Source organism: Ciona intestinalis, unplaced genomic scaffold, assembly GCF_000224145.3.
Source record: "Ciona intestinalis unplaced genomic scaffold, KH HT000146.2, whole genome shotgun sequence".
NCBI classification, from domain to species: domain Eukaryota; kingdom Metazoa; phylum Chordata; class Ascidiacea; order Phlebobranchia; family Cionidae; genus Ciona; species Ciona intestinalis.
The window spans coordinates 9,474-32,703 of NW_004190468.2; the positions used below are offsets into that span (position 1 = coordinate 9,474).

Sequence of the window (23,230 nt, forward strand, 5' to 3'; positions counted from 1 at the left end):
TTTAACTTAACGGTTTAATTTTTTGCGTGGCGGATGTCCATGGATTCAAATAACTACTTTAACAGCCATCTGCAGACGTAGGTGCTTGCTACATATTTTGGAACAAACTTTAGCTGCCCGTAAAATTAATACGACATCGAAAGTAACAGTTAACAGGCAAAGCCTATATTGCGAATCGCTTAAAAACGATCCGCAAACAGTTTTAATGCTTTAAAAACCCCACAAACACTAGATCTATCAAAAGTTAAAACCTATGTAATAACAACAGCATAGATGTTTTTCTAGGTATCATTATTGTTCGTATGCGTATTGTACGAACAACGTCCTTCAAGAACAGTCAACGAGTTTGACTGCCTGATTTTGCCAGTTTCATACCCGCATTAACAATAGGCAGCAGTTTTGGCAAACTTTAATAGACGCCGTTATTGTTACTGCTGCCATGGAAAGTATAGCTTAATCGTGTTTTGGCGCGAGTGATAAAAACTCGCGTATATTTTCCTAATTTCTGCAAAACGAATGACGTTATCATAAACGTGGCCTCTTTTGCAATTTAAAAAAATCGGCGCCTATGCGCGTGAGAATGGTTAGTTGAAAAGTAGATCTTGGGTAAAAAGGTTTGCTACACCTGTCTTGCACCTTCACATGATAAACTGAAGTTTTTATTATCTTATTAAGTAATTTTTAGATGTTGCTGACATGTTGAAAATGTTACTGCATACCTCGTGTTTGCATAACTATGTTATACATTTTTTTTTATATATTTTTAAAGAAGAAGCATTCATTATACCCAATCAGAAATAAAATTTGAATTTTCTTCAGTATTTTAGAAACTAGAAAGGATCAAGTTGGATAAAAAAAATTTTTTATAGGAAATCCAATGCATTGTGTCACAGCCATTTTTTTACTCCAGCGGTTGAATTTACGCCTTTGAAACTCATTTTTTTCAAAAGCAGTTTTGTATTTTGAAACTTTGATGATAACTTCACATTTAAGCATATCTATCAATACACAAACTTTGATTTTTCGTTGGTATGCCCCTTTAAGCACTGGCACACAATTTAATGAAACTAAAAAAATTCTCGTGCTTCAGTGCAAAATGTAAGGATCATGTAATTTTTCCCCTTTTTCATGTTTTTTAATTTAGAATTTTTAATGGACCAGGCTTTATATATTACCAAGTATCTCCTTATTGGACCTTATACTTTACCTATTTTATGTTTAGGTTATGGTACAATTACAGTAATATATTTTTCAGAGAGGAAAATTCAGCCAATTTTTTAGGATCAGGATTTTTTTTTAACCATACTTGTCATTTACTTATCATTACAAATAGCCATGTTCTTCAAGGTGGAGGAAATATATTTGATGTGAGTTGATAAAATTCAATTGAACTGCTGTAACCCAGTGGTCCAATATGGGTTGTCTGAATTGTTAACCATACCTTAAAAAAATAATTTTCATCAAAAGTACATAACTGAACACAAATGTGAAACATAACACCCATGTTTTAACAACTGCTGTTGCTCCAACGTGTAAATAAATAAATTACATTTATTCTATAAATGTATAAATGTAAGTTTAACTAATATTGTAATTCCTGCTGGTGGTAATGTGAAGTTTTGATAGAAATTCCTGTGGTTTTCTGAAAATTTTAACTTTATCAATGCCCACTGATCCCAAACAGCACGAGTACCAATGTTCTAGGAAGTAATATGTATTTCTTTATATTTAAAGATTCATTTATGGGATGGATGTATATGCAAAACCACACGATGTGATAAGGGATATGAAAGAGATTTTGCTGTTCTTAGAATTATTGGTGATTATAAAGTGAGTAACAAACACAAATGTTTTTAACCATTCAACGTCATAACAATGCTGCCCTATACATATCATGAGCAGATGTTTACATTTAAAAATTAATCCATAGTGTTTCTGTCTGATGTGCGAGCAGAGACTTGCACTACGTAGAGAGAAAAAGCGATTGTTTCTTTATTATTTAAAATCACAGGCATAGGTATGCATTATTTGAGAAAAAATGATGTTTTTTGAGTATTGTGAAATGTGAGCAGACTATGGTGTGCATTGGATAAAAGATTCACTAAGTAAAAGTTTCCGTCAAAAATCAAAAACTTGCTGCCTGTGTTGTATGCAGAACACAGACATCGTGTGTCCCTGGACTTGAAATATTGCGGCCATTTATAGCTAAAAAACATTGATCAGTTTAGTAATAATAAAAACCTATTGCCTTTCCCATCTTCCCCCTTAAAAAATGGTTTTGTCCTAAACAGTTAAAAACTACATTTATTTGTCTAATGTGCAGGGGCAAAAAGCATCTTAATTTATTGTTTATCAAATCTCTGCAACATTATTTAATAATGTGCAAGTGTTCAAGAGTTGTACGAGTGTACAAACTTGCGAGTGTTGAGTTTTCATTTTCATTATGTTGCTGAATTCAGTTTATTTTTGTTTAAATTAAGGTGTCTTTCAGATTTTCTAAACAAAATTGAATTAAATTTGGTGCAGTGCTTCAGTGACTTAGTAACACTATTGTTCATGTTGGAACTTATAATAGGAGTGTCATAGGTTTTTCCCCTTTATTATTTACTTTAATAATATCTTTTTATTGCGTTTAACTAAAACTTTACATTGAAAAGTGTGCCCACAATAATCAAAAAAACTCATTGACAATCATACATACAAATCATAAGTATTCTGATTCTCTGCGTGTAATGTAAGCATCAATAATCACCACTAATCAAATATACACAGAACCTTAATAAGACCGATCTTGCCATAGCTGATAAGAATTATGAAGTGGAATATCTTGACTGGCTATTTGCAATTGGTGCCCCTGGGAAGTTTCCCAACTCTATTAGTTGTGTAACTGTGATGAATGCAAAGCAGACAGGAAAGTATGTGGAACCCAATCACAGAAATGCATCACGGAACACCTATATTCAATACGCAGGTTCCACCTGGGTAACTAATCTAAATATAACTAGTAATAAAATCAACTTTGACAAGTGACTTTTCTATCAGATGTTTAATTTTGTATCTTTAAAAATGTGCTAAAAATGTCTATGTAGTGTTTAAATATGAACGGCATTACAGTAACATCTCATTAAGCTTACAAACTTGCTAAAAACAGGTTTGGAGAATATTAGGTGATTTTCTTTTGAAAATAATCTTTTTGTGTGTGTTCCAGGAAGGTAGTTCTGGAGGTCCATTGGTCAACCATTATGGTAAAGTTGTTGGAGTTGTTTCATGCGTGTTTCAATGTTCATTTGGTTTTGCCATCCCACACACTGAGTTACTCAAGTTTTTAGAGCAAGACATATTTTACGGTAATTAATTGTGGCTAACGTAATATTTAGCCTTAAATAAAAAAGTTATGTTTCTTGACATGAAAAGTGTTGTAACTTTGTAAAATATTTTTAAGTAGAAACCAAGTTAAACAATAGAAAAATCGATATACAACGTGTAAATTTTTATGTTTAAATTTATTCTGCATTACACAGAAAACTCAACTTATTTTAGTTCCACAACTGCAAAAAGACAACTTTCTTCTGTTGGGGTTAAAACTAATGACAATTTAGAAGTTGTGAAAGTTGAACCTGGCTGTGGAGCAGATATGTATATATTCCATCTTCCGTGTTTAATTTATTTTCAAAAGTTCTCTTTTTCTGCAGAAAAGGCGTGAGAGTTGGTTATAAGCTTGATCAAATTAATGATCAGAAAATCTCTACCCCATACACAATGTTAGAGATAAGGAATCCCTCTTTTTTTGAATTTTCAAAACTAGAAGAAAGTGAAACGGTTTCTTTGCGGTTACATTCTGAATTTCTTGGTGATGAATCAATTGAAAATGATCAGTCATATTTGGATAGTAATGTGAAAGAGAGCTTCTCTAAATAGCTTTCTGTGGTAAAAACATTACTTGGCATCATATAAACATTATTCAATAACTGCTAAATTTATTCTGCATTCGATAAATTAAACATTTTGCGAAGTAGAGCCTATAATTATTATTATTTAGTATAAGCATTTCACTGTGGCCTCTAAACCAAGAATTAAATACAACACCTATTTAACAATGAAGCTTCACACTATTTTGTATTTAAGAATTTTTTACTTTATACCGGGGGTTCCCAAACTGCAGCCCGCAGGAGCAAAATAAATGGCCCTGAAAGGATTTCAAAATTACTGATTGCATACGTTCACAGATGAACATATTACTTTTAAAAATCGTCTAAAATTGTTTTATTGATTTCTGTAATAATTGTCTTTGTTACGTCACAAAAATAGTTATGACTGTCACAGCATCAGCCAACCTGCCTCGCTTGTTACTCTGGTATAGGGGTTATATCCCGACATGATTCAACAAAAAACTTGTCTTTTACTCCGCAAGTATGTAGTTTAATCTGTTCTAAAAGCCATTTAAAAAAAGTTTTACTATCATTTTAGTAAAACTTTTTTAACAGACGTTGTGAATTTTTAAATTCGTGCTGTTAGTTAAATTGGCAATTCATGTTGCGTTTTTTTTGTAATTCTCTTCAAACTTTAGGAAATTTGATTTGTACTCTTAGCAAGGTTGTGAAAAACTTTTTTTTTTTTCGGATATTCTGTCTTTTCTGAAGTGCTGTTATAGTTCCGTTCTTCCCCTTTTAAAATGCATTTACTTAAACATTTATTACCCCTTTTCTAATTAATTAAAAATTTCAGATAATATAGTTAGAAATAAAACTAAATATGTCAACTGTACGACCAGAACTCTACCAGGAAGTAAAGTTATACAGCAATGCTCGAGAAAGAGAAAAGTATGACAACTTGGCTGAACTTTATTCAATTATAAAAACTTTACAAGCTTTGGAAAAAGCATACATCAAAGATTCTATTACAGCAAAAGAGTAAGTGTGTAAATAAACACCTAACTAAAGCCGAACATTTCTATATTTTTTTAAACTTGTTCTTGCAGCTACACAGGAGCCTGTTCCAAAATGCTTGAGCAATACAAAGTCGCTTTCCGCCAGGTGAAAACTGAAGTCTCAACGCTGGATGAGTTTGTGAAGAGATACAAACTTGAGGATTGTCATGCAGCATTGGAAAGGATAAGGGAGGATCGACCAATTACCATCCCTGATGATGGAGGCAACACAAGCAAATGTGTTGCTGATATTGTTTCGGTTTGTCTTTATTCATGTTCGAATCAATGTAACTTTTTTATCCTTGTGTGGCCGGAAAACGGCAGTTGTTATAACATGAGTGTTCTGTTTCATACACCTGGTGCAGTGGTGCTAGCTCACCGAGTTTCCATGTATGATACTTTGTTAACGATATTTTGTTATATATATTGTGTTAGACAACCCATTAGTGACAATATTGAACTTTGTGCAACTGTGTTTAAGTTAAAACAAGTACTGATGGGAGTGTTTGTAATATTTTTTCAGTATAGGGTTTACAGTTTAAAAACACACATAGTTTAACAGTAAGCATTATTTAAAGTGTATATTACTTCTCTTCCTACAGTTGTTCATCACAGTCATGGATAAGTTGCGACTTGACATCCGTGCAATGGATGAACTACATCCTGATCTTAAAGATTTATCAGAGAGTATGAGTAGGATGACGACTCTTCCAATGAATTTTGAAGGAAGAACGAAAGTTCAAGCATGGTGAATGTGCAATGAGTTTGATACTATGAAATTTTTAATGTCCAACAGCAAAATTTATGCAATTACTTTTATTGCTATGCACTATAAATTTCTCTCATGTTTAAGAAAATTATTTTACTTTTAAATTATTTAATCATATTTTCGATCGCAGGCTTACCACATTTGCGGGAATGGCAGCATCAGATGATCTCACAGATCCACAAGCCCGACAAATGCTGTTTGACATGGACTCTGCATACAATGCTTTCAACAGATTCCTTGCATGACCTTATTAACTATTAATTTTATATTACTTCTTACCATCACTATTTCTTGATATATATGTGATATTTGTATTGTACAAAGTTCGCTTTATTCACTTTATATTAACATAAAACAATAGATTTTTGATTTCATTATTCGTGCAATAAATGTCACGTATATACATGGTGTTCATGCGCGCTGATTTTATAAAAATATGGGATATTGTGGAGTGGGCGTTAACTATAACGTCATATACATAATTAAAAACGTGCAGCGCATACTTTTTTCGGTAGGAATCAGCAACACAAACTTGGCACTGCCTTTCTTACAGTTGCGTTTAAAATAAATGTAATTTACCTGTTAAACTGTGCAACAGTCGGTAATAATCAGCCGAAGTATTTTCCAGAAATAGCACTGCTTTATATTTACGATGTTTTCCTCAGCTATGCTTGTCTGTTTATTACGAAATAGTAAGGACTCACCACTTTATCATTGGGATTGTTTGACCTGGCACTTAATAAGGATCTAACATCAATTCACACAAAGATTATTTGCTTTTTAATAGTGATTGTCCCCTTGGTTATATAGCCCGCATGTGGATTAAAAAACAGGTTTGGCGTTTGCCCTTTACTAATCCGATCATGTAATAAAGTATTACTACGTTTGCAATCAATACTTGGTAAACATAACCTGATGCTCTCCTCTTTCAGTGAATAGAATTAAGATCGGTGCGCATAATATTGTTGGTTGGATGGGTACAACAACTTTTCTCGATTTTCTTTTATTACTATTGTACTGCGTCTAAACGTCCTCTGAGAACCATGTACTCTTATTGGATAATTAGCCCAGCGGGATACAATCTCTGATTGATCAAAATTGTGAAAAAAGTCTTCACAGTTTATTAATAATAAGATCACAAAACACACTACATGAGTTCAACACGTGGCAGTAATCAGATAAAAAAAAATCAATGTAAATCTGAGATAAAAGTTAGGAATCTGAAATAAAGTGATTTATTCTGCATCTTCTGGTTTGTTTTCCTTATCACTGTCATGGTCACTTGATTGTACTGCATCAGGTGCACCATTGCCTTTTTCTTCATCAATTGGTTGAGGTTGATTCAGAGAAGAGAGGTCTTTAGTTGTTTCTTCTGCACATATTTTATATAAGCAATAAGCTTACAACATAAAATAAAAACCTAGCTCTTGCACAAAACAATACAAAAACTATGTTAACATTCATTTATTTAACTATGAGTTTTTAAAGCAACTTGGAAGTTGGGACAAACCCTGTTCTGATGCGGCATCTGCTTGGGACAAGTCATCTTCTGATCCTGTTTCATCCAAACAACCTTTACCAATTTGTTCAATGACTGATGCTAGATACTGAGCATGGGAGGCAGTCTCTTCTAATCGCTCGATCTCAGATTTCATTTCTTCAATAATTTCATCTTTTTTTACAATTTCATCCGCCAACTGTAAAGAAAAATTCAGTGGACATTAAAAACTAAAAAAAAATAAATATACATTTCAGATTTCATCTTATGGTGATTATAATATTCAATAGTTATCATTTTAGATTATGTTACATTCAATCAACTGAACACCAAACCTCTTTATTTTCTTCTAGTGCTTCATGCAACCCTTTCCTTCGCTCCTCGGCTAAGAGTTCCCAATATTTTTCACTGGGTTGATCACTGCAGACCAATTCTTCAGCTTCACTCCTTGTCTGAGTGGTTGCATTCTACAAAAATATTATCAAATAATGTATTTCAGGTTAAAATAGTTGGATTTTTACAAATCAAAAAAAATACAACTTTACAATCTGGCAATTATTGCCTACTTCTCCAATATTTCGTAACATTTCAACCAATAAATTTAACAAAATTTTAAAAGTTACTGTTTAAAAAGGCTAAAATAGGAAGTACAAACCTTTTTTGGAGTTTTCTTAGCTTCTTTAAAAATTTGAATCTTTTCAGATTTAGTACATGACACACGTGGAATATCAGAAAAGAAATTTTTTATTGATTTGTTCTTTGGATTTATTGAACTGTTAAAATAAATTAGTAAGGCATCAGATATTTAAATGGTGATGAAACAAGACTGAACAGTTCGCAGAGATGAACCAAGAAAGTGGCTTTGTCATAGTTAGTTACATTAACTTATTGTAAATAAATAAAGTAATATTTTCATACTTTTTCACATTTGTCAGGCCTTGTTTCAATCCTGTGGAATTTACAACGTTTGTATTTGTTTGAAGATGACGTCGTTTGGTCGTGGAAGGTAATTGTGATTCTTCAGTGACGTCATCTAACCGTCGCTAAATAAAACAAATGTAGATTATTTAACAACCATTACCTTTAAGCGTCTGAATTATTTTAACCAACCTTTCTACTTGGTGATCTGTTGTCATTCTCCTTCCATTGTGCATTTATATTTTGAAGAATATTTTTCGTGGCCATTTAGTAGTTAAAAAATATGCAAATTACTATTATAACTGCCGTATACTGGTATATCTAAAACAACGTAATATATAAAGAATAACGATGTACCGTTTTACATTTCACGGTCAAAAAGACAAAAACAAACATTGAAAAGCTAAGAATAGTGACAACCGCCAACATTTCGTAACACCCGCGTATTTACTTCACCTTTGACCTCTTGTAAACAGTTTTCTTCTCCCCTATTATTACTTACCTGCAAAACAATTTCGGGATATGTCGAAAGAAGCCCATTGAGAAAACATATAAAGTTAACCGTTTGTAATTATTTATGCAGCTTCATATAAACTTCAACGGCATTTTAGATTTGGATATTTTACATTTTAATACGCGTATGTTGTCATCTGCGATATTTAGGTTATGTGATCATTAATATATAGCACACTTCAATCTGCATGTCACTCAGTTCTGTACATATTTTAATTTTTCATTGATTCGAGTATGTTGATGTATCTCTTCTCTAATTATGCAATTCTCTTATAAAATTTTATTTACATACTCCTTTTCTTTTTTTATCTTATTCTTCCTATCCCTTTAACAGATTTACTACCCCAAGTACCTTAAAATTGCAGGTTTTTAACCAACACCAGGAAGAACCTTTCTTTACTAACCTGAGCTCCAGGCTTCATAAAGATTGATCTACAGCAACGATGGTCATGATTCAAGCAACAACTCGCAACTAACCCGACATTAAACTTGCTGCCCACTATTCTTATTTATTTTATTTTTTTATCCCAAGTTCTTTAAACTGTGATGTGTATTAGTGTAATGCACTCGTTCTAAATCTTACATAAGTGTGCACATGAAACTGCTTACTGTTAACTTTGGTGGAATTTCTTTTCGGGGGTTTTGTTTTTCCATCATGCTCCAATCTTTGGATCAATCTCCTTTAAGGCCGACTCCCCCCATTGTGCGGGTTGTGTCCTTACGCACACTTTTCTTCCAATTAGAACCTTAATATGTTTAATTAAATGTTCTTAACAAATTGTTTACATTGTATCGTATTTAGGGTGTAACGGTCACACCTTTTATTCAAAACAATATCTCTTTCTTTTTTATCAATAAGCGTGTTTTGACAACTGTTGTTTTACCGTTACTACCTGTCTTTTCGCTTTTATCAACTCTCTTGTTCTTAGTTATCGTGACCGAAGAGACGAAATAAATTTCATTCATTCATTCATTCATTCATTCATTCATTCATTCATTCATTCATTCATTCATTCATTCATTCATTCATTCATTCATTCATTCATTCATTCATTCATTCATTCATTCATCATGGTACACTATTTGTAAATACATAAAAAAAGGAAAAATTTAAATTTTATCATATTGGTTAATATCGACACTTTTTACGCACGTTAGTGGCTATATAGATCAGGGTTCTAGGCTATATCCCCCCGGCTATTTCCCCCTGTGCCTATTTCCTCCGTCTCTCGTCACTATTCCCAAATATTCTGGAGTAAACAAATGTTTTGAAGTAAACAAATATTTTAGAGTAAACTAATATTTTGGAGTAAACATGTTTTAGAGTAAACAGTAGAAAAAAGCCCTAAAGGAGTACTCACGGGGGAGGGGAATATCCGGGGGAATAAGCCGGGGGGAGAATAAGCCGGGGGGAGAATAAGCCGGGGGGAGAATAAGCCGGGGGGAGAATAAGCCGGTGGGGAATATGATATATATTTATACCGGTCGCTATTCCGCATGTGCAGTAACTTTTTTTAGCATTTAAGTCTTGGTGTTTTGCTGTTTGAAAAAACTGTTAGTAAATTAAGTAAAATATGCTTCTTAAACAAATATTGAATAAATTTGCTAATAGTACTTGCTTATTCTATAGGCTACAAATAACATCTACTTAACTCAGTTCCACTGAGTCACTGACTTTAAATCGAAAACTGAAGTTTCGTTCTGTAGTGTAAACGTCGTGTATGGAACGTTTTTAAATGAGGGTCGTATTAAATTTGAATTATTATATTTGTTCCGACCTACTACGCATGCGCAATAGCGACCGGTACATATTCAACGGTCGGAACAAATATATCACGACACAGGCGTAACAGAAAGTGGTACATGGCTTAAAGATCGAAGCCCTTTCGCCCAGTCATATTTTAGTACAAGAAAAACTGGTAACACGCGAGCTAAACGAACTACACTTCATGGCGCAATTACAGACGAGTACCTGCTGTGATAAAAGTTTACGTAACTTTTCTGCAACAAGACGATTTAATTTAAAGCAAAAAATGTACATGGCGGTAATTTCGTGGAGTGAATTAAACGGCCGCATTATCTAAAACACGCATACAGCAGTGGGATAAATAAAGAACCGGAAATAATAATCTCTATACTTGTTATCAGTGCCAGCGAATCGGCAGCCATTCGCAGGTAAATGTAAGTGTCTCATTACTTTTAAATGGTTATATGTAAACAAATTAAAACGCAAAAAAATTTTGCCCTATTGTTAACAGTTGACGATGATTACAAGCGCTATTGAGATTTCATATGTCTTCAAACACACAAGTTAAACCAGAATTATTACAAACATTCACACAACGTTATGTAATCATTGCTAATTAGCGCATTATCACAAAGAGTTGTTTTAGGCAATGTCAAGCTGGCTGGTCTTAATTGGGTTGAGTGGTGTAGATTCTCTGCCTTGTGTGCGGAGGAAACTATCGTTTGGTCGCTGGGCCACATACTTTTCAGCAGGAACGACCAATTTACGACGAACGTCGACACACTGGCGGTCAAGTTTCAAGGAATTACGCTTGCACGCAAGATCTTGCTCGATGCGGTAGAGGTTCTTGTACAGTCCGTTACGAGCGTGGCTGAAAAATTCAAAACAAACAGCGTTAAGTTGTGATAAGTACGAGTAAGGAGGCAAGTGACAGTGTTGCAATGGAACGCATATACTTACTGAGCTTGTGCAAGTTTCTCCTTCAAATTTGCGATGCTTCCTTCAATCTGGTGAACCTCCTCAGTCAAGCCATATTGAGGCTATTTGGAAAAAAAAGGATTATAACGATTAAAAAACTAAAGTTTACTCAAAGTCACTGGCGGTTTTAAATAAATGTGTTTGATGAGTTGGTGGCAGTTAAACACACAACCAGCGTGATGGCGTTTAATCAATGTTTCTACGATCTGGTTACCAAACTACACTATTGTCAGCCTTGTAGGAATAAGTGATCTACATTGTTGTATTCTGCTACAGGTATTTAAACGCTCTGGTCGTATCATATTTCATTTAAAAGCCACTCTAAGAAGTACTGGCACGATGTACAAAACAAGCATCCCTTGAATACTGTGTGACCTTGGTATGCCCAACTACGATACTGATTTTTCAGAAAATTTATACAAAACTTGTACAAATGGAAAACTTACTTTATCTCTGCAAAGTTCCACGTTAGGTCGGTAGGTTCTTGTCTCAAGTCTAGTGTGAGCAACCTTTAATGGAGCAGCTTTATCGCGAATGGCTTGCTCCAGGTTGCGAATATCAGCTTCTACTTCTGCTATTTCTTCTTTTGTCTATTTATATAAATCTTATATTCGTATATTCATAAAAATTGTTTCCACAACTACAATTCCAGTGTATTATAGCCTATCTATTGATATGTGTACATTGGGACGTTATAAAATACATAAAAAGTAGTAATAAACCCACGTTTTTCTGTTGCCACACAAGTTCACCCTCAGAACGTTCAAGCTCATGCAGGCGTTTTCTGTATGAGAATTCAGTTGCTGAACGCTGTGCTTCCAATTCATTTCTTGTTTGAGCTAGAGTTGCATCTATTGCCTCGCGTAGGGCAACACTGGCTCTCATCTCAGCCTCAGCTCTGTCCTTGTTGTATTGGGAGAATTGATGCCATGATTCAGGAGTTGTGCTTCTGTGATTAAATAATAAAAACCCATTCTTTGTTTCCATCATAATTTAAGTTTAAAAAGGCCCAGAGGCAAATAACAAAACAACTTACTCCTTTAAAACACGGGTTGGGTTTGGTTTGTATGAAATTCCACCTGAACTATTGTTGAGTTGGTAGCAAGATTGATCAATTCCTTGAGCTTCAAACTTATCTTTTTGATCATTCGCAAGCTGTTGACGTGCCTCACGTAACAAACTAAAAATTGGGATTCATATATTGGAATTGGTACACAAAAAGAAAACAGTATACTATTATGCATAAACTTTTCTTGACACTTACCAAAGCTGCTCAAAAGCTTCTGAAATTCTTTTTTGTAAATGTTCTTTGATTTTGTTGATAACTTCAACTTCCTGTAACATGAATGGTAATTATTACACATTATAAAAAATATCAATGTGCCCAATTTTGGTTAATCACCTTCAGTGAAAACAAATGCTTAATAATTACTCATCTACAATATTTAAAAAAAATCTTTTTAAAACAAAATTTCCTAGAAATATATAAGTGTAAATTGTAGATCACCTTGTGTAGTTCAGCTTCCACACCATCTCGCACGATATCTATTGACTGGCGACTTTCTCTTAAAGTCAAACACTCAATAGCAACATCTAGTGGCAGGGCTTTCTCCTCAAGCGCTTGCTCTGTTTCTAGTTTAGCTCGGTTCAAAGCCTGTATCAGATAAATGCAGGTTAGATAATAAAAAATCAATTAATGTTATAGGAAATCGTATGATTTAATAATAATTATGACAAAATCAATAAATAACAACTATATTAATTATATTCTTCGTGGCATAAATTATTTACTCGGTTATAACACAGGGTATTTTTTTTTATAACCACTGGAAATAAAACATTTTAATAATATAAAATGCATTATTTCCTTTTTTAACAATTTTTAAAATATCATCTGTTATGACATCATAATACATACATGGATCTCAGCATCTGTCTCATCTAAGCAACGTTCAAGAGTTTCCTTCCACTTTGTGATGTCATCAATTCGGTCATCGAGTCGAGTGTTGTTGTCATGTTGATCCCACTTGGTTTGATTGGCAGTTACTACAAATAACTTTTAAATGTATCACATTGAAGAGATATACATTATTTAAAGTACTAAATTTTATACATATAAACTCATTGGCAGTTATTATACTACAAATGGAAAGCCAATTTTTTTCGTATAAACTCATTTCAGCATATTGCTTTATATTAAGTAAGTTAGAATAATTTCAATATTTGACATACCATTCACTAACTCCCTGGCTTCTTGTCTGATTTGATGTGACGACTCGCGTTGACGTTCGGCGTTTGTTGAAATAAAATCGTTGGAAGCAAACCAGTCTGCTGGTGCAAATCTCTGAGCAGGTTTTAAACTCAAAGTAGCCATGCTAGATTTTATAAATCTTACAAACTGCAACCAAATCTGTATAAACTATGTGCTTTACTAGTAGAAGCTTAGAACTCAACAAAGATTTTTGTTGCAAATTCACCAAGCCATGGTTGCTAGGGAGTGTTTGTGTTCACATGACAACAATCGGATTTGGCCACTTGCGTCGCTGCAACTTCCGATTGGGGCGCAATTAAAATGAGAGGAGAGATAGATTTGGTATAATGAATGCTTCTTCTTCAAGAATATATAAAATAAAAGGAAAAAAAATATATACTTTATTATGCTTAATTTTTCGATTGAATCTAGGTACATACCAAATTATGCTGACTCAGCATATTTTCAAACTAATGTTAAACACAAAAAACTGACGTTTTTATAAAAAAAATTGTTACAGTAGGTACTAATCAGAGTCCGTATGACTCTGGAACTAATAAGACATAATAGACATTTCAATATGAAAAAGGGCTAAAAATTAACTAATAACGAAAAAAAAGCTGAGTCAGCATATTATGTTCAATCGAAAGTTAAAACATAATAAAGTCTATGTTTTACAATTTTTTTTATATAGTTTTGAAGAAGACGCATTCATTATACCAAATCAGAAATATAATTTAAACTTTCTTTAATAGTTTGAAAACTAGAAACGATCAAAGTTGAGTGTTTTTGTTTCTCATGGGAAATCCCATGCATTGCGCCACGGCATTTTTTTTACTCTGGCGGGCGAGTTTGCTGTTTTAAAACTCATTTTTTTAAAAAGCTGTTTTGTATTTTAAAACTTGGGTGGTAACTTTAAGTCATATTTGAGCATATCTATCAATACAACAATTTTGATTTTTCGTTGGTACGCCCCTTTAATAGAGGTAAAAAAAATAATTTACAGATGGGAAGTTGACTTTGTTAAATGGTCTAATATATCATTCTGGTAGCTCTTGCAAAGATTATAAAACTACTTCATTTTAAAATTAATTCAATTCGTTAAGTTGTTTAATGCCACGAGAGCACGGGAAGTGTTAACCTGATTATTAAGCATCTAATGCATCATATTTCTCAGTCTATGTTTTTTACTTTTTGTCATTGGAAATATTAGTTGCTGCGCCACTTATATTCAAATAATAATTTAACATTCTTCATATTAATTATTTTATTATCATCCCATCAAACAGCAGGTCAGGTGTTTTATTTACGATAGTTAGACTTTGTTCAAACTAAAGATGGAAATTCAAGGAAACACGCAGACTGATGTATGTTGTTTTTACAATAATTCTAAATAGGAATATATAATAATTCTGATATGTTTGCAGGTAGCTCCTGACTTTACACGTCATCATGCTGGGGGTGATACACCTGCTAGTTATAATTCATGTGCTGGTAAGAAAAATCAGCTACTTAGAAATAGCATTGTTTAAAAACTTAAATTATAATTTTTATCAATTTTCAGTGGGCCACGTAGTAGCTTTGTTGATCTGATGCTAATGGTGGCAAACTTTATTTACTGTAGTGCAACTAACGAACTTTGTGATTATACGGTTATCCGATCCCATTCTTAACAAAATTGTAATATTCTTGCCCTATCGTTATAGCGAAGCGTTCTTGTGTTATTAATTGTGCTTTTTATAAATTTCAAATACATATTCATCTTTCCTCAATAGAAACAAGTGAGGTAGTGATGAACTTAATACAACCAGTGATGCAAGATCTTGAAGAGAAGCGAGAAGCAGATAGACATATGCTTGAAGAATATCGGAATCGAATGCAAAATCTGGTATTTTTAATTCACAATATTTTAGTATTCATAAATCAATAACATATAAAATTGTGATTAGTGTTTTGTACTTTGTTTTTCAGCTTGACTTGACGTGCCACCAAATAGAGAAACGCTTGATTCATCAACATGAACATACAAATAAAGAGATTGAAGTCAAGGTTTGAATGGTTTCTATCTGTCTTTTTTCAGTGTACTAAAGATGGCTGTACACAGTATCCGGCATGCAGTTTTGCTGGCGAAGTCGTATGCAAACCCATTACCGAGTTCCGCATGTTGCAGCGCAATCCGGACAAAACAGACAAAACGAACGAATTCTGGATACTGTGTACAGCCACCTTGATCCAGTTTAAAGAAATCTAAAATTTTCTAGTCTATTAAAAATTGCTTGTGAATTGCCGGTAACTACTTTCTACTACCCATGTTGTTTATAAGTAAAACCCTAAACAATAATTAGACTGTATTTACCAATTTGCCATTTTTATTAAATACAACAGTGTAAATAACTAACAGGGATGTTTTTACAATTTCAGATGCAATATCTAAATGAAGTACTTGTACGTGTTGTCAATTTAGAATGTGAGCTGTCTAACTTCAAAAATGCAGTTGCTTCACTGTTTGATGATTTGAACCATTAAACTATGCAAAATTGTTTCGCCTCCTGTCCAGCACTGCCTGCTGTAGATATTTTATGGTGTTATTTTTTTACATAGCACAATACTTCGACTTTACAGTTAAAAGTATAACTTTAATACACCACATATAGGTTGCTGTTTTAATTTTAGATGTTTTTATTTGTTTTTGCTTACCTTAATTTTTCTGTTTTTATTTATGTTCAAGTGTTTCAATGTAAACTGTGAATTTTGTTCTATTTTGTAATACATTCTTGCAGTTAATTATTTAGAACTTTGTGATTTATTGCAGAAAAATGTTCAACCTCAAGCACATTGCACTACATTGTCTAAATTTTGTGTGGTTGTATTTAATGGTTTACCCTCAACCAGCAAAAAAGTTACGATATTCATGTTTTAACAAAGTTTTACAAGTGACAAACAATCAAGTAACAGATTTTCTAATTAAACCAACCCAAGGAGTTCGATTCCATACGAGTGTGCAGAAACTAGGAACATAGATATCAGTCAAGTGGGGGCAAGATGGTCCAAATAAATAAAAGATTTTACATGTTAATAGTGTTTTTGCCGCTTGTAGTTAACCCGTTAAAATTAACGAGCTATGCTTATTTATTGGTGATGTTAACTTAACATATAATATTTTAGCACGGTATTTTTGTGCTGAATGCATTACCAATTTAATACCCCAGCACATTTTCCTTATCGCTGGTTTTTATTGCAAAACTGAATTTAATGAGACGAAATCAAACTGTATGAATTATTTCTGCCCATTCAATAAACTACCGTACACTGATAGTTCAAATTTGCATATGTACAAAATTGCGGCAGTATTAATTTAATTTAACGAGCATTCAAAATCAGCATCTCATCACCAAAACGCCTTTATCGCGTACTTTGTTGGGCCGTGAGAAAACATTTGTTTTTTTGTCTATCATCAAATGGGGCCACGTAAAATATATTTCATAAAGTGTCCCAACTTGCCCCATCCCACTATATTATATAAGACTTTAGATTAAACTTGCTTTATCCGCGCGTTGTCGGGAAACCACAGTCGTTTATAAGACGAGTAGAAAACCCATTATAAGTGACTACTATAAGGTTGAGGTAGTTGCCGTTAAGTGTATTGCTCAAGGATACAATAAACGCCCGAAATGGTAGCAGCGACTAGCCTTGAACCCATTATACCTATGGTTCAATCAATTAATTAAATTATGAAAGGTCTATATTTTGTATTATTTGTATATATTTACAAAAAATAAGCATTCATTATAGACTACCACATTGTTTTGGTAGTTATAAGATATATACCAGAAATGGTCAAATTAGTTAAGCTTTTTTTCCTATGGGACATCCCATGCATTGTCGCACTGCCAACATTTTTATACCACAGCGTTTTTTATGCGATTTCTTTTGAAACTTTGGTTCGTTTAGATTACATTTAAGCATTTTTATCAATACATAATTTTTTTTATTGCTATGTCGTTTAAGTATTTGTCTGTTCTGAACGCAGCTTGGCCTACACTAAATACAACATTTCAAGCAACAATACAACAATAAACGTTGCATTCATTCTTTCAGCATAACAAATTTACATCCTTGTTTTCTTATTTTACACACTGCGATACGCGTACAGTCATACACTGTACCAGCAAATATATTAATAATATTCAGATCCGATGACGACGCTCATGTCATCTCCCACAATATCGGTTTTGTGAAACCAGCTTGTGCCGTCGAAAACCACTGAAAATGTTCATGTTAAACATTGTGGTATAGCATGCTATAGTACAACAATACAAAACTATTTTACTTATGTCTCCTGGACCGACTGTGAATACAATCTGACTTTGGCAAATTCCGTAACATTCCGGGGGAGTTTCAAGTGTCCACTTCTTGTAGCCAGTTAGTTGGGCTTGCCACGAAGACGAGGTCACATAGTCAACCTGTAAGATAAATAAACCAAGTATAGAGTAGGGTGGGGGAAGATGGGACACCTTTAGCACATAATATCCAAATATCCTGATCGTGTTTTAAACAATTAACAATAGTTCATGGGAGTTGTGAACATACAGTTTCATAATTCTTTGAATGTTTTTGCTTACTACCAAATTAGAAATTAGAAGAGAAAATAGAATGAACAGGCAGTATTTTTGTATCGACATTCCGTCTGACGTACGTCCAACCGTACACTTAATTGTGAGTATGGCAAACAAACGTCAGTATGATATGAATATACGTTTTTAACAGAAAATCTGTTTTCTCTATATTACGTTGCGGTGGGTATGGCAACAATTAACGGCAGAATAAGTGAAGGCTCAAAGGTGTTTTAATAAAACTTGGAAGTAATTACTGAACAGGACGTTTATTAGTAAAGTTTTCAACTGCACGTGGAGTAAAATTTTTATACGTTTTTTTGCGTCATGTAGGCTATACACCATAAGCAGGTTATAATGAGTTACCACGAAAGCAACTTAGTATTTATTGCTGATTTCCATTTTATGTATCATTGTCAATTTAACAGCCTATTATGGCCACCATTATAGGTTGTAGAAACTACCGTTTACTGTCTTGGAGACAAACGCCAACCATGGTATAGAAGCAGTGATGAAACTAAGGTATTCTCCTATCTAACCATAGTCACTTCAGTATATTATGCTTATACTGTCTAACCAGTGAGCTAATGGAAGCAACATACATGCATTGGCGCTCCATAACCAGGTAGTCCCATAAAAATCCAATCAGTTCTACTGTGATCTAATTCCATCGGAAGAAAGTATGGTAACTTGTAATGACTTTTAAGCACGTTTGCAGACAGCCCACCACAATTGCTCCTATTGAAAAAAATATGTAGCCTATTATTAGGATGAAAATAATTTAAAGACATGTTACATCTTATCTTCTGCTGGTTTGACAACTGTAAGATTTTAAGATGTAACAGCAAAACAACCGTCATCAAAAAAAAACTAAGCTCATTAAGCGCTTCCTATTGAGAGTATTAATATTCGAACGAATGTCATTTATAACCTAATGATTAGAAAGCGTTTCCCTCACGCCTAGCAAACATGATATACAATTTGGACGACTTCAGAATATTTGTGAACGAATCCGAGCTGTTTCTCACCGATTTCTGTAACAGTCAAAAATATGTATCCATTGTGGCAAGTTTTATAACTCCACGCTTTTTGTGTGTAAACCACTTATAAAACATTCAGCCAAGATTTTAGTCATTGTTCTGCTTTTATAGGCTATATAAAAGTAACACAATTGTGTGATCAACTTACCATCCGACATACCAGTGATCTTCTTTTCCCTCAAGTCTACTCTTTGACATGTTGAAAAATTCATCCATACTGTCTATATCGGTGTTGTATGGAAAAAACTGACATCGAGAATTGACCATGTCTCGTGCCTTAACGTTAAGTTACTCGTATAAATGTATTCGAATTAATAATAACTTAATAGAGAAAGGTGAATTCTGTAAATATTCTTTGTTTACTAAAGGAATGAGACAAGAAAAGAGAATGAAAACACTCCCATATTACCTCATCATACTACATACCTTGGAGCCCGGAGTATAAATGGTTTTCAAATATTCGAAGTTAATAGTTTCACGAGCTGTCCAATTAACTTGACCATCTTTAACCACTAGGGGCTGCATTGTAAAAGCATATTTCTCAAGAAATTCTTCCTTCAAAAAAGGTTAACATATCATTATATCTCTTATATATTGTTTCTTTAAAAATCATAGTAGATTATCCCTATATGTTTTATATTGATATAAGATTTTGTTACCCCGTGGTTAATACATTTGGGTTAAGTTGAAATGACTAAAAAAATAATTCAGATGCTTCAACTGATTTTCTTTATCTACACACAATCGGATTTGTTTTCAGACTTACCTGAGATAAATTTGTAGTGTATTTTACATCAGTGACACCTGCACATCTGCTACAGTCAACCGGACGCCTAATGCTTTCGAGCAGTTCCAGAGATTGAACAATGCAATTATGTTTGGTTACGTTTTCGGTCTTGTAGTATTGTTTGCTTGTGGCGAAAAATCTAAATGCGTGTTAACAAAAACTAATAAAGTATGAATAGTAGAATGGGGTAAGATGGGACTCGGAGTAAAATGGGATATTTATTGCGAGTTTGAATCTTCAAGCCAGTATTGTGGTTTAACAAAAATAGGCTGAAATGTTTCGTACAGTTTAATTTTGAATCATGCGATTAGTTTTAGATTTGTTAAAACTAAGATATGATCATGAAGAAAATGGCCAGAGGTCAATATGGCATGAATTAGGTATATAACATCAGCACAAAAATACCGATTTAAATTTGTATTTTGAAAGTAAGGTATGTTTTGTATGTAATATTTCTACCCTAGAATGTAAGTTCTTTTATAACGTAGAATGGGACACGGCCTAGAGATATCTCTAGTAGGCTGTGGGTGGGGTAAAATGACATTAAACATTTCTTTTTACGGTCACCCATTAGATTAGATGATAGGCGAAAAAGAATGTTACGGTATTATACGACAATAATTTCACGGTTCAACAAAGTGAAAAAGCGGTTACTGTTGTTAAGTATTAAGTTAACTGTTGCCAAGTAGTTCAGTGTTAAATGAATACAACATGTTTAATGGCTGAAATAGAACATATCATAACTGCCGAAATTTTGTGGTTTTTAAGTGTATTTCCAATGACAAATTTATTTTTTGTTCATAACTAACACAATTTTTAAGTGTCCCATTTTCCCCGTCTGTTTTTGAATCACTAAAATACACCCGTTGTTCGAACCGCCAAATAACATGATTGTGTTTTAATATATTTCTCACAGGTGTTGTTGCTTATGGTTAAAAGTAGGCTATGCCAGGTACAGATTCATTGTATCACCCAAAAAACTTTTTTTTAAATTTTGATATTTGCTGTATTGAGCAATATGTGTTTATTTGTTCCATCTTACCCCAACCTACTAAATTTTATTGGCCATTAGATGTACATACCTTTATAACAGACGTAAATTACCCACTAAGTATTTTGTTTCTACAACTTGTACAACAGGCTATTAAAATATGACAGGTAGGCTTGCCATACGCCCCGGTTTAGCCGTGACAGTTCCGATTTTAAGGTCCTGTCCCGCCCGGTTAACCAGTTTTGCCTGCATTAAATATTAAATTGTATTTAATCCTTTTCTATGAGTCCTTCATTAATTTCACTTTCAGTTTTCAAGATGCGTCCCGAATTTGCATTTAAAAAAATGACAAGCCTAACAACTATGAAAAAGTTAGAGCAGGTCATTTAGAAAACACATCAAACAATAGTTTTATAAAGTAGTTCGGGTACAGTGTCTTACCTTTGTAATAGCATTGAACCAAGTCGAGTTTTAAACTGTATTAGATAATAAGACATCACCGGCAAGGCGAATGCGATTAACAGCACTGATCCAGCGATAATAAAATCTACGTTTTGTTGCCGCCACTTCTTTCCTTCATTTCGTATTTTTCTTATTGATTTCAGTCGATTCAGTTGCTCGTCACTGACGCCTAAGGAATCTGCCTGTTTCAGTACACCTTCGAATTCTCGAGCTGTGGCCATTATGTCTAATTAAAAAATAAATAAATTTACAACAGCGTTGTAAATATACGTAATAAGAAGTGCTCTGTTAACAAAAACTGCAAAAACTTCCAAGCGACGGTTCACATAAGCCGTTCTATTCGAATATCGCAACAACTATAGTTGAAGATTATCGTATTCATCTGCTGGTGCACAAATACGGCTTTTAATAATTTGAGCGGTTTCCGAAGCAGAGAATTGCTTCTTAATTACTCAGTAAGACACCTCTAACCACGGTAATAGAACGCCACACATCCATGGGTTCCTCGAAATTTACTGATCCTGGCAAGAGCTGTTGATCACGTATGCCAACGATCACTATAAAAGTTTGCGTGCCCGCCACTTGTAGCTCCAAAGTAATTGTATATTCGACTGATTTCCATCTTTCCTTTTCCTTTTTTGACAAGCAGATGGTGTTTTTGTTTTTTCACATTTATTTACGCACTTCTTAGTTCTTAAAACTTATAGTAGGGTGGGATGAGTTGGAACGCGGAGCAAGTGGAGTTTTTTTAAATTTAATTTTGCGTGTTTCTAATTAATGATAGACAGAAGAAAATGGTAATGTATGGGAAATATGTTCGAAATTCCTTTACACAGGAACTTGAAGAAAAGGCGATGGTAATAATATAAGCATGATGGTACAAATTCATGGTTTCATCCAATAATGTAATGTAATGTATGTAACTTACTTTATCCTCGCGTGGCCGGAAAACGACAGTCGTTATAACACGGGTGTTCATACACCTCGTGCCAGCTTACGAGTTACCATGCTGTATGTTACTTTGTGGGTGATTATTTTTTAGGGATTTTTTCATTTTTTTTTTGTGTATGGCTGATAATTTGGACAACAATTAGAATTTTAATTAGCAAATATTAAAACAAATAGTAACAAAAGTAGAACTGTTTGGCAAAAAGAGTGCCTAATATCACTGACGTGTCCAATAACTGTTAAGAACTTTAACGCCTCTAACGTACGTGTTTCGCTAAACGGATTTCGCTTTTTGCAGAGATATTAGGAGTTAGGTTATGTATATGCCTGGTTTACCTATTGACAATGTTGGTGTTTGTCGAACAGTCAATGATTAAGTTATGCCGTCAGATATTTTTGTGTTACTGTTATTTACTTAATATTCAAAAAATATATTAGCATTAGGGTTCTGGTGTAGAATCCTTTCCCTACGTTATCTGGTTACCCCCACCAACTAATTCATATTACTACTAACCGCCAAGGCCCAGCTATCAACCCGGTGTCGCGGAAATCTGGTTCCCATTGGCTACCGCTGCGCATGCCATGCGTAGACATCAGTATTGGTACATTTTTACTAGAAATCTTTAAAACTGGTTTCGATCGAATCATATATTCATTTTTTATATAGTTTATTCTATTTATGGTGAAAATGTAGGTTTTGTCGTTGTTGTTGATGACGTGTTGACGGTAGTAGTGGTAAGGCACTGGTAACTGGTTATACGTCATAATGTATTATTTAAGTTAAAATA

General features: G+C 33.7%; 6 protein-coding genes across 7 annotated transcripts in view; 3 read left to right on the forward strand and 3 right to left on the reverse strand.

The window, feature by feature from the left end:
* Positions 1 to 4,305, forward strand: part of LOC100180188 (serine protease HTRA4-like) — a 7,435-nt gene extending 3,130 nt beyond the window's left edge. For both annotated transcript variants that reach the window (XM_018816136.2, XM_009863467.3), the window contains exons 3-8: positions 1,256 to 1,367; positions 1,735 to 1,830; positions 2,773 to 2,982; positions 3,209 to 3,347; positions 3,522 to 3,636; positions 3,693 to 4,305. In XM_018816136.2, coding sequence (XP_018671681.1) covers positions 1,256 to 1,367; positions 1,735 to 1,830; positions 2,773 to 2,982; positions 3,209 to 3,347; positions 3,522 to 3,636; positions 3,693 to 3,918 — 898 coding nt within the window. In that variant the 3' untranslated portion in view covers positions 3,919 to 4,305. The remainder of the gene's footprint in view (positions 1 to 1,255; positions 1,368 to 1,734; positions 1,831 to 2,772; positions 2,983 to 3,208; positions 3,348 to 3,521; positions 3,637 to 3,692) is intronic.
* A 406-nt stretch (positions 4,306 to 4,711) lies between these two features.
* On the forward strand, positions 4,712 to 6,186 carry LOC100182534 (vacuolar protein sorting-associated protein 28 homolog). The gene is made up of 4 exons (XM_002131060.5): positions 4,712 to 4,910; positions 4,979 to 5,186; positions 5,530 to 5,675; positions 5,827 to 6,186. Exons 1-4 carry the CDS (start codon positions 4,753 to 4,755, stop codon positions 5,939 to 5,941), a joined length of 627 nt encoding a protein of 208 aa, XP_002131096.1. The 5' UTR covers positions 4,712 to 4,752; the 3' UTR covers positions 5,942 to 6,186.
* A 608-nt stretch (positions 6,187 to 6,794) lies between these two features.
* Positions 6,795 to 8,518, reverse strand: LOC100184902 (geminin). The gene is made up of 6 exons (XM_002130958.5): positions 8,305 to 8,518; positions 8,113 to 8,237; positions 7,850 to 7,967; positions 7,530 to 7,661; positions 7,207 to 7,393; positions 6,795 to 7,068 (listed from the first exon to the last, which is right to left on the reverse strand). The coding sequence occupies exons 1-6, from the start codon at positions 8,377 to 8,379 to the stop codon at positions 6,932 to 6,934; spliced, it is 774 nt and encodes a 257-aa protein (XP_002130994.1). The 5' UTR covers positions 8,380 to 8,518; the 3' UTR covers positions 6,795 to 6,931.
* A 2,441-nt stretch (positions 8,519 to 10,959) lies between these two features.
* On the reverse strand, positions 10,960 to 13,833 carry tektinB1 (tektin B1). The gene is given in 9 exon segments (NM_001032473.1): positions 10,960 to 11,243; positions 11,333 to 11,412; positions 11,797 to 11,940; positions 12,077 to 12,299; positions 12,387 to 12,530; positions 12,615 to 12,685; positions 12,858 to 13,004; positions 13,269 to 13,396; positions 13,583 to 13,833. Coding segments are annotated over 9 exon segments (1,308 nt in total). The 5' UTR covers positions 13,725 to 13,833; the 3' UTR covers positions 10,960 to 11,014.
* A 615-nt stretch (positions 13,834 to 14,448) lies between these two features.
* LOC100177065 lies at positions 14,449 to 16,549 on the forward strand. The gene is made up of 5 exons (XM_002130860.2): positions 14,449 to 14,968; positions 15,029 to 15,095; positions 15,377 to 15,489; positions 15,573 to 15,650; positions 16,023 to 16,549. Exons 1-5 carry the CDS (start codon positions 14,939 to 14,941, stop codon positions 16,125 to 16,127), a joined length of 393 nt encoding a protein of 130 aa, XP_002130896.1. The 5' UTR covers positions 14,449 to 14,938; the 3' UTR covers positions 16,128 to 16,549.
* Positions 16,550 to 17,699: 1,150 nt separating this feature from the next.
* Positions 17,700 to 21,969, reverse strand: LOC100185706. The gene is made up of 7 exons (XM_002124748.4): positions 21,474 to 21,969; positions 20,021 to 20,180; positions 19,681 to 19,809; positions 19,403 to 19,530; positions 18,817 to 18,952; positions 17,932 to 18,064; positions 17,700 to 17,864 (listed from the first exon to the last, which is right to left on the reverse strand). The coding sequence occupies exons 1-7, from the start codon at positions 21,713 to 21,715 to the stop codon at positions 17,779 to 17,781; spliced, it is 1,014 nt and encodes a 337-aa protein (XP_002124784.1). The 5' UTR covers positions 21,716 to 21,969; the 3' UTR covers positions 17,700 to 17,778.
* Between the last annotated feature and the right edge of the window lie 1,261 nt (positions 21,970 to 23,230).

Bases quoted from the DNA above. Each gene is read 5' to 3' on its own strand.
- LOC100182534 (XM_002131060.5), top strand. From the start codon at position 4,753: ATGTCAACTGTACGACCAGAACTCTACCAGGAAGTAAAGTTATACAGC. The intron at 4,911-4,978 runs GTAAGTGTGTAA...TTGTTCTTGCAG, and splicing joins GATTCTATTACAGCAAAAGA to CTACACAGGAGCCTGTTCCA. The intron at 5,187-5,529 runs GTTTGTCTTTAT...CTCTTCCTACAG, and splicing joins GTGTTGCTGATATTGTTTCG to TTGTTCATCACAGTCATGGA.
- LOC100184902 (XM_002130958.5), bottom strand. From the start codon at position 8,379: ATGGCCACGAAAAATATTCTTCAAAATATAAATGCACAATGGAAGGAG. The intron at 7,968-8,112 runs GTATGAAAATAT...TTATTTTAACAG, and splicing joins GGCCTGACAAATGTGAAAAA to TTCAATAAATCCAAAGAACA. The intron at 7,394-7,529 runs GTTTGGTGTTCA...TTTTCTTTACAG, and splicing joins CACTAGAAGAAAATAAAGAG to TTGGCGGATGAAATTGTAAA.
- LOC100177065 (XM_002130860.2), top strand. From the start codon at position 14,939: ATGGAAATTCAAGGAAACACGCAGACTGAT. The intron at 15,096-15,376 runs GTAAGAAAAATC...TTTCCTCAATAG, and splicing joins TAGTTATAATTCATGTGCTG to AAACAAGTGAGGTAGTGATG. The intron at 15,651-16,022 runs GTTTGAATGGTT...TTACAATTTCAG, and splicing joins ATAAAGAGATTGAAGTCAAG to ATGCAATATCTAAATGAAGT.
- LOC100185706 (XM_002124748.4), bottom strand. From the start codon at position 21,715: ATGGCCACAGCTCGAGAATTCGAAGGTGTACTGAAACAGGCAGATTCC. The intron at 19,810-20,020 runs GTAAGTCTGAAA...CCTTTTTTGAAG, and splicing joins ACACTACAAATTTATCTCAG to GAAGAATTTCTTGAGAAATA. The intron at 17,865-17,931 runs GTAAAATAGTTT...GAACATTTTCAG, and splicing joins AGTCGGTCCAGGAGACATAA to TGGTTTTCGACGGCACAAGC.